This window comes from Apis dorsata, unplaced genomic scaffold (genome assembly GCF_000469605.1).
Source record: "Apis dorsata unplaced genomic scaffold, Apis dorsata 1.3 scaffold_617, whole genome shotgun sequence".
Taxonomy (NCBI): Eukaryota; Metazoa; Arthropoda; class Insecta; order Hymenoptera; family Apidae; genus Apis; species Apis dorsata.
This window is the reverse complement of record NW_006263813.1, coordinates 56236-70773: the sequence shown is the minus strand read 5'-3', so window position 1 is coordinate 70773 and position 14538 is coordinate 56236. Positions and strand designations below refer to the sequence as shown.

General features: G+C 19.7%; 4 protein-coding genes across 4 annotated transcripts in view; 3 read left to right on the top strand and 1 right to left on the bottom strand.

The window, feature by feature from the left end:
- The first annotated feature begins 1151 nt into the window (after positions 1-1151).
- LOC102675063 (EEF1A lysine methyltransferase 1) lies at positions 1152-3066 on the top strand. The gene is made up of 5 exons (XM_006621221.2): positions 1152-1541; positions 2045-2227; positions 2405-2552; positions 2636-2845; positions 2907-3066. Exons 2-5 carry the CDS (start codon positions 2072-2074, stop codon positions 3038-3040), a joined length of 648 nt encoding a protein of 215 aa, XP_006621284.1. The 5' UTR covers positions 1152-1541; positions 2045-2071; the 3' UTR covers positions 3041-3066.
- A 503-nt stretch (positions 3067-3569) lies between these two features.
- LOC102675184 (myb-like protein D) lies at positions 3570-6722 on the top strand. Its single transcript, XM_006621222.2, has 6 exons — positions 3570-3768; positions 3913-3966; positions 4172-4441; positions 4574-5372; positions 5438-5652; positions 6385-6722. The coding sequence occupies exons 1-6, from the start codon at positions 3673-3675 to the stop codon at positions 6460-6462; spliced, it is 1512 nt and encodes a 503-aa protein (XP_006621285.1). The 5' UTR covers positions 3570-3672; the 3' UTR covers positions 6463-6722.
- Positions 6723-9781: 3059 nt separating this feature from the next.
- LOC102675333 (mitochondrial import inner membrane translocase subunit Tim13-like) lies at positions 9782-11131 on the bottom strand. Its single transcript, XM_006621223.2, has 3 exons — positions 10889-11131; positions 10735-10803; positions 9782-9916 (listed from the first exon to the last, which is right to left on the bottom strand). Exons 1-3 carry the CDS (start codon positions 10991-10993, stop codon positions 9818-9820), a joined length of 273 nt encoding a protein of 90 aa, XP_006621286.1. The 5' UTR covers positions 10994-11131; the 3' UTR covers positions 9782-9817.
- Positions 11132-12904: 1773 nt separating this feature from the next.
- Positions 12905-14538, top strand: part of LOC102675743 — a 2365-nt gene continuing 731 nt past the window's right edge. Inside the window, exon 1 of the mRNA XM_031513165.1 lies at positions 12905-14206. Coding sequence (XP_031369025.1) covers positions 12989-14206 — 1218 coding nt within the window. The 5' untranslated portion in view covers positions 12905-12988. The remainder of the gene's footprint in view (positions 14207-14538) is intronic.

The window sequence follows — 14538 nt, the reverse complement described above, 5'->3', positions numbered from 1 at the left end:
CTTCTTTTTCAGGATTTGTATCATCATAGCGTAAATAACAGATTCCATCATGAGCTGCTGCATATCTAAATTATATTATTATACATTAAATTATAAATAAATAAATAAGGAATATTATTTGAAATATAATATAAATTAAATAAAATTAATATATGATATATATAATATATAATATATATAAAATTAATATATATAATTATATATATACTATTATTATATATACTAAGATAGGACATACCCAAAATTAATATTAATTGCTTTTGCATGACCAATATGTAAAATTCCATTAGGTTCTGGTGGAAATCTAGTTATTACCTTACCACTTGTTATTTTTAAATGTTCTTGAAGTAATTTACGTGTATTTGGTGTTATAATATATCCTTCAGTTTTATAATTTTCTCCTGGTTTATGAAAATTAACTTTAGTTTTCATTAATTCATTTACTGTCTCAACATCTTCTTTATCATTTGTTATTGTCACATTTTTTGATTCCACTAAATAATATAAATATTTTTTTAATAAGTTATAATATATAAGTTCTATATAAATATAAGAAATTATCTGATTTACTTTTTTCTTTCACTGGTTTTCGCATTTTTGCTTGTTTTGTTGATTTATTTAATGGTACAAGATCAGACTCACATTTTGGACCTAATAAATCAAGCATTTGAATATCAAATTCATTTTTTATTGCTTTTCCATCTGCCCATTTTAAAATATTACGTACTTGTTGCATCAATGGACCAATATTAAAATGATACCTATAAAAATTATTTTACAAAATATAAAATATTAAATATTAATGTTAATAATTATAAGTATGATAATATAATGTAAATACCTTTTCTCTGTTATTTCTATTTTATGTGCATTTATTACTTTTTCTACTTCATATTCTATTTCTTCTGGTGATACAACAATATTTATACCACATTCTTTTTCAAAATCAGATATATCAACATTTTCTTTTATATGATTAAGCAAATAACTTAAACTGGCATCTAGTCTTTGAATTGTATCTAATTTCTTTTCAGTTATATATTTAGCAAGAAATGACAATTTATCTGCAATTTGATTCTTAATTTTTGAAGCAAGATGATATAATAAAATTCCAATTTCTGGTGTAATAATTCCATACTTATTAGCCTATAGATATTACACATATGGTATAATTAAATATTTACAGATTGATAAAATTAAATAATAAAATTAAAATGCAAACAAAGAAATTTAAATTTAATTAATTTTAAATATAAACAAAGAAATTTTAATTATATTACTAATATTAAAAAAAATAATTTAAAATATATTTATATAATTTACTAACCTCTATTATAGCAAGTTTCAAATTATTAGAAACTTGTTTATTTTTTAAAGTTTCCTTAGCTTTTTGTTCACTTAAACCAATAGATTCAAATAATTGTATATCATCTTTTACATCCATGATCATATATTTTTTTCTTTTTTTTAATATGTAATTAGACAATTTGTTTTAGCCGGGAAGGTATAGTTCTTATGTAGTAATAAAAGTAATAAATTTCGTAAGTAAATAAATGTGTAAATTTTATTGCAATAATGCGATAAGAAATCTTTAATATTTTATTACTAAGATCACAGATTTTTTCTAAATTCTAAGCTTTATATATTTATTGCTTTTTATTTTTATATATCTATTGCTTTTACAACCTATAAAGATTAAGATTAAGATCAAACTTTTTTATTTTTTAATAAATTGATATTGATAATTCGAATTTGAACAAACATGAAATATTATATAATTCTATAATTAAATAATAAATATAATACACTAATTACATAAATTAATTCATTTAAAATATTATAACATTTATTAAGTTATATAAATAAATAAGTTACATTAATAAATAATCAATTACAGTGAAATTATTAAATTTTTAATAAATATAAAATATTATTATAAATTATAAATTTTTCAAATAACAAATTAATAATTCTATTCTTTATTTATAAAGTTTATATGTAAAATAAATTTATTTAAAAATAATATAAATTTAATGTGTTTTAGTTAATAAAAAGTTAAAAACGACGAAAGATGTATAAAAATAATAATGATGATGATGATTTACAATTATGCCCTACAACACTTGCTGCTTTAAATGAGTTTCTTAAAGAAAAACAAGAAAGAGAAAACCAGTTAAAATATAGTTTAGAAAATAAAGATTTAGAAATTTCTTTTGATGAAAATTGGGTAAATTAACTCTTATTACATATATTTTTTAATATTTTTTAATAATTTATACATAAATTTGATATATTAAGTATTTTACAAAAGAAATAACTTATTCTCATCTATTTATTTATTATATATTAATTTTATATTTTAAAATTAATTATTAATTTAATGATTTACATATTTAAATTTTAGCAATTAAGTCAATTTTGGTATGATGATAAGACAATAAATACTCTTGTAAAAGGTGCTATACAAAGTACAGAATTTGATGGAAAAATTGCTTTAATCTCATGTCCTACACTTTATAATAAATTAAAAAAGAATTGTGATAAACGACAAAGTATGGAAATATTTGTATTCTAATAATTTATGCATTATTTAAAATATTTATTATTAATAATATTGCCAAATATTTATTTGCAGTTACTCTTTTTGAATATGATGAACGTTTTAAAATATATGGAGTTGACTTTATACCATATAACTATAAGTTTCCTTTGGATATACCTCAGCATATGTCAAATTTTTATGACTTGGTTATAGCCGATCCACCATTTCTTTCTGATGAATGTTTAACAAAAACTGCTCTTACAATAAAATTTTTAGCTAAAAAGAATTATGTACTTTGTACAGGTATTTTTAATAATTTTTTTTTATATATTAATTAAAATTTTTAATTATTTTTATTTTGCAGGTTCTATTATGAGTGAATTAGCAAAAAGATTATTAAATGTAGAAATTTGTTGTTTTGTACCTCATCATCAAAATAATCTTGCAAATGAATTTTACTGTTATTCAAATTTTGATTTTGATAAAATGTTACAATAAAAAATAATAAAAATATTGTATATAAAGTTTTAGTATTTTATTGTATTAATTACACAGTAATTAAAAAGAAATTCTTATTATTTATTATTTTTAAATAATACGTATTTTTAACTTATAATATTTACTTCCGGTATTTTAACTGCAAATTTTAATTCTTCATATTCGAATGTTATAAAAAATGTATTTTCTAAAAATATTTTTTTATTTGTTATTAAATAAATCATAATTATATAAAATATTTTTTTACAAATTTAATTTTAATTTTTTTTAAAATAAAATTTAAAAAAGTTGATAATATTAGTAAATTTATAACATATCCGAGTAAAATATTAAAAGTATTTTTATTTATATATAAAGTAAATTTTATTATTATTTAATTATATTTTATCTATCTTACAATGTTTGTTGTATAAATGTATTTTATTTTAATTTTATATATATTAATATATCAAAATTAATAAATAATCACAATAATAATTAAATAGAAATAAATTTTTTTTCAGTTTCTAAGTTTAAATTCCCTAGACAGAAAAAATATTCTCTAGGTAAACAGATGAAAAGAAGACACGCGATGGAAAGCGTAAATATTTACATTTCTTGAGTGTTTGTGAGAATAATTTTTATTTATAATCATGATAGACGGAAACATTTCTATGGAGGAAGACACAGAATTACGGGATTTAGTGGTGCAAACCCTTGAAAATAATGGTGTTCTTGCAAAAGTGCGGGTATGATAAAAAATTTTTTTAAAAATTATATTTTTTTATAGGTTATGTAGATCACGTCAAATAATTTCTTCCATTAAATTTGTATAAAACGTAAATATAATTATTTTATGATATTGATTTTTAAAATATTTTATAATTATATAGGCAGAACTCAGGGCAAGTGTGTTTTTAGCTCTAGAAGAACAAGAATCTGTAATGGTATGTCAAATTTCTGAATATTAAATATTCTCAATATTAAATAAATATAAATTTTTTTATATGTGAAATATATTTTATTAAAATGCAGAAATATTCTTCATATATTTTTATATTATAATAATTAAATGCAAAAAATAAAAATAATATGATGAAAAAATATAGTAAATATAAACTGTTTAAATTTTCAAGTATAAAAATATTTCAGAATCCAGAACCACTTCTTAATAAAACCGTTAAACAGTACCTGGCTAATTCAGAAGGAAAATTATTGTTTTCCTTGGTTAGGGAGTTCCTAGAATATTTTGGTCTTGATTATACAATATCTGTATATGATCCAGAAACATACTTTGGAAAAGAATATAACTATATTGGAAGAAATAAATTATGCGAAGAGTTAGGTATTGAATCCAATGAGCCATTGCTTGGAGAAATTTTAAAAAATAGCATGCACAGTGCCTTCAAAAATACACAAAAGGTATTTAGAATAAAATAATACAATATTACAGTATTATTAAAATAATATAAAATGTTATAGTTAAAGATAAATTATTATAAATAACTGAAAAAATAATTATTACATTTATTATAATTATAAATATTTTTTTAGAATAACATTGACAAAAAATTTAGTAAAACTGATACAACTGAAACAACTGAAACAAATATTACAAATACAACATTTGAAATTTCCATTCCAAAAGTATTAAACAATGAATCTACATCATTGTCAAATGATAATGATGTATCGGATAATTTAGAAAGTGTTTCACAACAAAGTCCAAAACTTCCAATAAATGTGACAATAACTGAAAAAAAAAATAAAGAAACATCTGTTCATGTTTCATTAGATGAATTAAATTATGAGAAGCAAGATTCTCTCAAAAATAGTACAACTTCTGAATATAATGAAGAAAACAATGGAATTGATAGTAAAGGGAACAATAGTACGAATTTTGATACACTCCCTACAAGTCCAAATGGCACAATGATGAATCATACTACAAAGGAGACTGAGATAGATACACGCATTCAAACAAGTTTACTAAATAAAACCGAGCCTTTAATTAAGTTTGATGAATCTATAATTACTGAAATGCAAACAAATCAAAATGAAGATATAAATAAGCAAAATAATATAAATAGTTTGGAATTACAAATAGTAAATAATGTACAAAATAAAAAACCAGTTAATACTGGAAACAGTTTTGGAAAAACTGTATACTTTGAAGAAATTATTGTTGATGGAAAAAGAGAAAATATTAATGATATACATAATAATGACACCTTTTTACAAGATTTACCACCTTTAGATAAAAAATCACATTCTATACTTAGCAATCTCCCACCATTAAATGGTAAAAAAACTAATATTAATGATTTGAAAGAATTAATGGATATTGGACTTGGTATGTTGATATATGTTTATAATATATTTTTAACAATATTAATTTTATAAAAATAATATTTTTAGGAACTGATGGAATAGATAATTATGAAGAAGATTTTGTCTCATCTGCATCTGGTAGTACATATGATCAAAGTCCTTCTAAGGATCCTCAAAAATCAAATAGTCCAAAATTACAAATAAAAAAACAAGATAAAATTCATAGTGTTCATAGTGCTCATAGTGAGGATATAAGTGAAGAAATTGAAGATGTGGATGATATATTAAGCAGTACATCATGTGTAAGTAAATTTTATATAAATTTAGATTTATTTTTTGGATATACAGAATATCTTATAAAATTGCTTGATGAAACTTAAATATATTAGCAATATTAAACAAAAATTATAAAAATATAAGTATATTATTTACATAACTTCCATAAATGAATTTTTTTTTATGCTTTTTAATTTCTATATAGAATTATACTATTTTTTAAATATATTTTATTAGAATATAAATTATAAAATATATTACTAAAGATATTATTAAATTATGAATTATTATATCAAAGCATTTATTTCATATATTTAAATATTAGAAAAATAAAAAATTTATATTACTAAATATCAACAAATATTAAAAAATAGAACAATTATTTTTATAATATATTAGCAATATATGATATTTATATTTTTCATAATTTTTTTTTATAATATATTTATATAATTTATAATTCAAAAATATTACGATTTCATTAAAAAATAAAAAATAAAATTTATATTCTTAAAAAAAATACAAATAAGAATATTTATCAAAATTATTTAAGCTTATTTATAATTTGATATTAAATTTATTTATGATAATTTGATTTATGAAACATAATTCTTGGTGAAATTTTAGAAATGTGTTGATTAGAAATGTGTAAATTTCATAGTAATTATTTATGAAAATATCTTACATAATATAATCATTCTATACAATATAATCATAGTTTTTTATGTATTTTAAATATTGCATGTATTTTATTTTAGCTTGAAGATCTAAATATAGATAAAAATATGTCAAATTTTTCAACGGGTATTACAACAAATTGTGCAAAAGAACTATAATGCACTACACATACTAAAGAACTACTGTAAGAATTTTAAAATATTAATTCATTTATAGCATTAATATTCAATATTCTGTGTCAGGGCATCAAGTATATTAATGCGAATTGGTATAAATTTATAAAATTATTTTGATTTCTAACGTGGCACTGCCATTTATGGCTCAATACTTATAAGTTCTCTTACAAAAAAACGTAGAAGGAAATTGTCTGAAAATATATTTATAAATATTATACTTTCAATACTTTATAATTTTTTTGTCAAAAAATATTTTTATAAATAATGAACTTTATTTTATTTTAGTAGTATTTTTTAAATACATCTTAAGAGATTAACATTATATTATATTTAGAAGATTCAGATTTTTATAGAAACATTATAAAAATTTTATTAAAAGAAATTGAATATTATAAATTAAATTAATGAACTGCCATTATATTATCTATATTTTATTGTAATAAGATATTAAATTATATTTTTGTAATTAAAAATATTAAAAATAGAAATCATATAAAAATTCTAAGAAAAGATTTCTATGAAATAAAATTTTGAAGCAATTAAATAATAAAATACTATTTAACGTAAATATTTTTTTTTTTTTTTCTTTTCTTTATGATGTATTATATTAACATAAGAATTAGGAAATTGTTAATTGTATGTAATAAAATTGTTAATTGTATACTTTCAGACAAACTGCCTTCTACGTTGTTCTGTAAATATATCTAGTATTATACTCATTAAAAACAATTATCTTAATGTTAAAATATTTTAAAAATGAAAAGTAATCAGTTACATTAATGGTTGTTGAATACTTAGTTATATCTTTTTAAAAAATTTTGTAACAATTTTGTTATGTTTACCGAAATAATTCCTGTCCTTACTTTTATGACTGAAATGTCATTACCTCATTTAACTAAAGTTACTGATATAGTATTGATAGCAATATCAGTAAATCATCCGTCTATATAAAAATGGATTGTCTAAAAAAAATGTATAAAATTATTTTTCTTTAAAGATAATGGTGCTAAATGCATAAAATTAAAAATTAAAAAATTTGAAGATTAATATTCAATAAAAGATTGATAGATGCTTATGTTTGCTTGCATCCATGAATTAATATTGATGAAATCTATATTAAATAGTTCAATTTTTGGGCAATCCAATATCTTGATATAAATATACTATGCCCCAATAAGATGCAATAACTAAGTACAATTCATAATGGATCAACTGGATGCTTGACAAATCAAAATCTGTTAACGGTTGTACAGCCTGCTTCCTTCACAAAATTTTTAGTAGCACACAATTACTGTAATGTCATCAATAGTAAATATTGTAAATGATTCAAACAAAGAGATTTCATCTTTTAAAAATTTCAATTAAACATTAATTATATTTAAAACATACTATAAATATGCCATTAATCTAATTTCATATATCATTTAGTTAGAAAACTTTGTTTTAGTAATAATTATTATAATTTCATGAATATATATATATATATTTTTTTATTATAATTTCATTGCTTTGTTAAAAATTAATGTTATAACATTTATTGTTTTAATAATTTTTATAACTGAATTAAAAAATAATCAATTATCTATTTTAAAAAATCATATTTTAAACAATGAAAATATAAAATTTAAGTTTACTTTTCTACAGTATTATGAAATCTCTTAATTTGAATCAATATTTATCTCTATGTATATATTAAAGCAGGTGTGTTCCTGACCAATCAACGTGGTTACATTTTAATATGATATGACATATAATTTTATAAAAACAATTTCAGGATGATACTGAACATTCCTACACTTTATAGAATGTAAAATATAAATACATTCCATTGTTATTAAGATTATTAAGCACTTTTGTTGTATTGTTAGCATTAGTAAAGAAATTTACATAAAAAGTATTTTTCAATGTAAATTATAAGAAAGAAGGAAGAGAGTAATTTAAGAAATGTTTCATAACTTATAACAGTATATCAACAAATTTTATTTTACATTCTGATAAAACTAGAAAATGTTTTTGTAAACATTTCTATTGCAGGGTATAAACATTTTTATATTTATGTAGTTTCAAGAAGTGATTTCAAATAATCCTAAACTGATTAATATAATATCACATGTTCTACATTTTAATATATACAAAAATCTTGTTATATATATATATATATTTTTTTTTCTTTTGGAATATCTGTAAAATATACATAATAAATATATAATTCTTCATTTTATATGCCGAACATAAAAATAAATACAATATAAAAAAAATTGAAAATATATTTTTTAAGATTAGAAAAAATATTAATAAATTTCTTTACATGTAACACATATGTATATCTTTGCACTATTTTTTTGCTAAGAAAAGATATATATAATTAATAACATCGATTTGTTATGTTATAAACTATCTGTATCGATCTGTACATATAATAATGGCATATAATGTACTGAATTGTGAATTAATTATAGATTTTGCAAACACTGATATGAAATAGTTATAATTATTGTTATTTACTAATTTATAATATCAAATTGAACAGATGAAGTATTAATGAATCACTTACAATATTTTTTCATACAGTCCTAGAGGTTTATTTTTGTAACCACGTTGAAGTATTGGTAGCTATATTGTGCCTTTTAGTGTATATGAATAAGAAACAATGCAAATACATACTATGGAATTGCGGAATTTATAAAATATCTAAGTTACTTATTTATGATTTTGAAATATGATGTAACAATATTCATGTAATATGTTATTTATTTTATAAAGATTTTTCTCTTTTGCAATTGTTGCGTTTTCTTTTTATTATCTTATAATCAATCTACCCAAAATTTAATCTTAATCTCATATAACAAATTATTTTATATTTTTACAAATTTTTATTCAAAGTTTAATTTTACATATATAAGAGAAAGACCAAAATTTTAAATTATATTAAACTTAAAATATAAATAAAGAATTATATTGAATAAAAAATTATTATTGCTAATATGACAAATATAATGAATCAATATTTCAGATGAAAGAAAACAGATTACAAGTTTAAGTAATTTATTTGTCAATGCTTTATAAGTACAGATGGCAGTGTTATTTCACTATGTAATATTGAAATTCCATTTTTAACTTTTAGTTTTATAAATATAAAAATCTATTTTTTATATAAATATTAATCAAAAATGATATTGTTATATACAAAATTATTCAATGTTTATAAATGACAATGTTTATAGATTTGATAACAAATATACATAATAATTACAATTTCCTAAACAATATTTGGAAATAGTTGATATACAATTACACAATATACAACCAGAAACAATTTATTTAACAATTTGTACTGTTACATTCTATTATGCTCTCTTTGTATTCGAGCACTATATGTTTTTGATACAAGATTAAATGCATCCATATATCGGTCCATACACATTGCTACACATTTCTGCAAATAAATTATAAAATGATTTATGAAAAATTCATTCATATTTTACAACTTTATTTTTAACCATTTTATTCTCTATATGGCATAATTTAATATATATAATACAGAAAAAAATTTTATATTTAAAATGAAATCAATTCATTTTTATATATATTTAATATATATTTAATTTTACTTTAATTTTTTATTTGCTTTATTAAGATTTTAAATTTTAATTATTTATATTTATTTATCATTTATTATTTATTATTTACATTATCATTTTGAACAAATGCAAAATAAATAAATAAATGCAAAATAATAAATAAATTGTATTTAAATATAAATATAATTATTTGATTACAAATTATATTTGTAATTAATAATCTAAATAATAATAATAAGTATTATGATTGTTTTAATTACATTATTATAATATCATGCAAAATTTGTTACGACTTAAAATTGAAACAAAATATATATAAAAATTTTAAATATTAAATTTTAAATATATTTAAAAATTTTATTATTTTTGAACAATTTTTAATTTTATTTATATATATTCGATCATTTATGTTGTTTTATATATCTTATATTAATTTCTTTTCAATAAACATTTGTAACAATTTCATATATTCATTATAAAAATTATTTAAAAAAATTATTTATGTTATACAAAAATTAATTAAATTAATAAAAATTTTATAAAAGCTATTTTCAAATTATTTCTGTTATAATATTCTAATAAAAAAATATTATATTTAATTCTATTCTACCTTTGAAGCTTTCAGGTTATATCTTATTAAGGTTATGTATCATGTTCTGTGAATAGATATTACCTGTTCAGAACTATCTAGAGAAGTGCCAGGTCTAACCACACATTTTTTGAAGCATTTCTCTGACATTTTCTGAAAATATAAAATTAAATATATGCTATTCATTCATTCTTAATTTGTAAAAAAAAAGAGAAATAAATGTATTATGCCATCATACCGAGAGCATCTCTTGTGCACTTGCAATAGCAAATTCTTGTTTTATTTGTTGCATAAATTCACTTTTCTCTTTATCAGTTAAAGATTCAGATGTAAGTGCACTCATATTTACAGTTAATTATTAAATTCTTTTTATGTAAAAAGATTAAGATCAAAATCACTTTGCTCTCGTTATGTCCGAATTACCATGTTCCTACCGGTTCGATCGATAAACCGGAAGCACGTGAAACTATCTTTCTGAAAATGTTGTTCACAATGATTCATTAAAAAATTATTTCGAATCAATTAATGATTATAAAAAAAAGTTTCGAATATATTAATAAAAAATATATTTAAATATATTATTATATAAACATTGTTCAACGAATCGAATTGTCAAATCCAAATAAAATTATATAATCAAAATCTAGGGGAATAAGATTTTATCGATTAATAAGTTTGAAATATGAAATAAAAACTACATTAATTTATTTAAAAAATTATTTATCGTTAAATAAATAATACTAATAAATTGTTTTTAACGTTTAAATATAAATTCGTAAATATAATTTATTTTTATAAAAATAAGCATTTAATATAGTAATATAATAATAAATAGTAAATGCTGAATACACCGGTTAGTATCAATGCATTTTGCATAATAATATAAATTCGATTTTAATTCTTAATTTCTATAATCAATAGCTGAAGTATTCATAATATTCATCATGTGATTTGATTTATTTACTACAAATGAATTGATTCATTAAATGTGATGTATAGATAATTAATCTTATATTATTATTTTCAATTTCAAATTTAATTCTTATAGATATATGTATATATATTCTATAATTCTATAAAATTTATATTTTTACATTCAAATGAATTATAATTTGAATATTTTATTTTATCAACTTATATTTTAATAATTTAATAGATAATATAATATAATAAAATAGAATTTAATATTTATTTTTTTATATGTAAAATTAAAAATATACTTTTCAATAAAATATTTTTAATCAATAAAAATATACATATAAACATGGTATTTATTTCATAATATTTTATAATATTGCATTTTTAAGATTCTGTTATTACTTTAAATTATTCAAATTATTATTATTTATTATTGTTCTAGGTGAACGACAATATTAATAAGATTGAACGATTAAAGCTTCATATTAAAAAGCGAAATAAAATTCTTTCTGAATTACAATATGCATACGTAAAATATTCGTATCATCATTCATCCGAATTAGGTTTTTTCATAATTATAAATTTTTATTCAGTAATAATATAATAATAACTATTGATTGATTTATATTCAATAATAAATAATATAATAAATTATTTTATATAATTATTAATGTATAGGTACTTTCACAAATAATTTATCGAATGAAAAAAAATTATATTCTCCTTATATTATCGAAGATATTTTAATAGAAATGAAGGAATTAAAGAAATTCAATGATAAAAATAAAGATTGTTATCGATGTGAACATTTTTTGAATATACCTCAAAATCTTATTCAAATTTGTGAGAAAATATCGAATTATACAGAAGAATATTTGACTGAGTTAAATTTTGTACAAAGTATTGTTTGGTTAAAGTCAGCTATAATGTTCATGAAAACTATTTCCATTGAACAATTTCATTTGGTATTTCATAAACAGTGGAAAAATATGGGTAATGTGATTTAATATTTAATATTTTTGATAAATATTTTTTATGTTAAATATATTTTTAAACAATTAACATAACATGATATAAGTAATTAATATTAATATTTATATGAATACTATATCCTAAACGACCGTATTACGATTAATAAAATATATTATGATTAAATAAAAATTTCAAATAATATGTATATAACCGATAACATTTTTAAAAAGATATTATATTTGTAGGAAAAGATTCTGATTTATATAATCAAGATTCGATATTTCATATTCAAGATAATGATCATAGTAATTTGATTAATCTATTGAACAATGATCAGGAAAATTATATAAATTTTGATGATAATTTAAAATATAATAATAGTATCGATTTATCATGTAATGTACAGTGTGATAAAAAAAATAATATATCGCAATTTTGTTATCAAGAAATGAATCAAGAAATTGAAATTTTCACTCAAAAAAGAATTAATCCTTCCGTGTTTGCATCTTATCAAAGTCTTGACAGATACTTTAATACACAATCGTGTACACAACAGAATACAACTTTGAATAATTATATTATCCAGGATTCAGACCAAAATTGTTCTTCTAGTTCCGACATGTTTAGAGATTCTTTGGAAAGTCAAGATAAAATCATAGATAGAGAAACTTATAAACTAGTTGAAAAAAATAACCTTATCAATGATAAATCGGCAGAGAAATTTTCATTATTACATTCCCAAAATAATGATGTTTTAAAAACTTTGATGAAAATGAAAGATAACACTATCTTCCCACACGGTAATGATTTTTCAGATATTTTATTTAACAAAGAATATTCATTATGTAAACAAAATTGCAATAAACTAAGGAAACAGTTAACCTCCAAATCGAATAAATCGAATAAACACGTAATTGCTCCACAAACTTCTGATTTGGATTTTGATCATGAAAGTTTTATTATTTCGTCGAATCAGATTGACGATGCTTGCTCTCCTCAAAAAGATAGTGCTTACGATACTTATCAATTGAGTGCAGAATGTATATCAATATCGAATTACATTGATAAAAGTGAAAAGAGTATATTTTCTAATCAAAAAATCGATAAAATTACTCCTCATCAAAAAGACACGCATGATATAGAATTTCTTACCTCAGATATAAGCGAAAAAGATTGGATTTTAAATCAAGATCAGCAACTGTGTTTATCTTTTTCACGTCAAAAAAGCGATAGTAGCACAAATAACGTAAAATCATATACACAAAAAAGACATTCGCAGAAATATTCACTCGAAGAATGTGAGGAAAGTAAAAGAAAGAGATTAAAATCTGTTCACGGATTAACTGTAACTGAAGTTTATGAAGGAAAGGACAAAAAGATTTCATCGGAATGGTTGAAATTCATACTCGATACTTTAAATGTGGACGATGTTGCTTTTGAATCGGCAAAGATGATTCTTTCAGTTTTTCAAAATGAGAGAATAGGGAAATTGTATATGAGAAAAAGATGTTGGAAAGATACTTTAGAAGAGCAAGCTTTAAATGCAATATTGGATTTTTGTGACATTTCTGAAGCTAAATATAGAACTAATGCGTATACACAAGAAATTGTACAAATAATGACAAGTATATTGGATGAAAATATTGAGAATATTCGACTAAACAAGGTAAATTAAAACTTGTGTTAATAGTTAAGAAAAATGATATAAAATATAATTATAAATAAACAATTTGAAACCTTAGTGATTGTAAAATGAACTTATAAAATGTTAATCTCTCATACTTTTTATTATTTATTCTTATTATTTAATATTAAAATTAAGTGTTAAAGTTACATATAAAATATGCATAGTTTTTTAAAAAATGAAATATTTAATTTTTTTGTCGTTAAAGATAAAAAAAAAATGCCAAAGATAAATAATGACTTTAGTTTTAGAAAGGTATTGCTTAAATATAATAGATTTGTTATATACATAAATTATTGATTATTCAAAATAAA

What these genes read in the sequence shown, in the direction of transcription:
- LOC102675184 (XM_006621222.2), top strand. Translation starts at nt 3,673, where the DNA reads ATGATAGACGGAAACATTTCTATGGAGGAAGACACAGAATTACGGGAT. An exon ending in CCTTCAAAAATACACAAAAG is followed by an intron (nt 4,442 to 4,573) that starts GTATTTAGAATA and finishes ATATTTTTTTAG; the next exon opens with AATAACATTGACAAAAAATT. An exon ending in TATTAAGCAGTACATCATGT is followed by an intron (nt 5,653 to 6,384) that starts GTAAGTAAATTT and finishes ATTTTATTTTAG; the next exon opens with CTTGAAGATCTAAATATAGA.
- LOC102675333 (XM_006621223.2), bottom strand. Translation starts at nt 10,993, where the DNA reads ATGAGTGCACTTACATCTGAATCTTTAACTGATAAAGAGAAAAGTGAA. An exon ending in GTGCACAAGAGATGCTCTCG is followed by an intron (nt 10,804 to 10,888) that starts GTATGATGGCAT and finishes TTATATTTTCAG; the next exon opens with AAAATGTCAGAGAAATGCTT. An exon ending in CTCTAGATAGTTCTGAACAG is followed by an intron (nt 9,917 to 10,734) that starts GTAATATCTATT and finishes ATTTATTTGCAG; the next exon opens with AAATGTGTAGCAATGTGTAT.
- LOC102675063 (XM_006621221.2), top strand. Translation starts at nt 2,072, where the DNA reads ATGTATAAAAATAATAATGATGATGATGATTTACAATTATGCCCTACA. An exon ending in TTTCTTTTGATGAAAATTGG is followed by an intron (nt 2,228 to 2,404) that starts GTAAATTAACTC and finishes TTTAAATTTTAG; the next exon opens with CAATTAAGTCAATTTTGGTA. An exon ending in GAATTGTGATAAACGACAAA is followed by an intron (nt 2,553 to 2,635) that starts GTATGGAAATAT and finishes ATTTATTTGCAG; the next exon opens with TTACTCTTTTTGAATATGAT.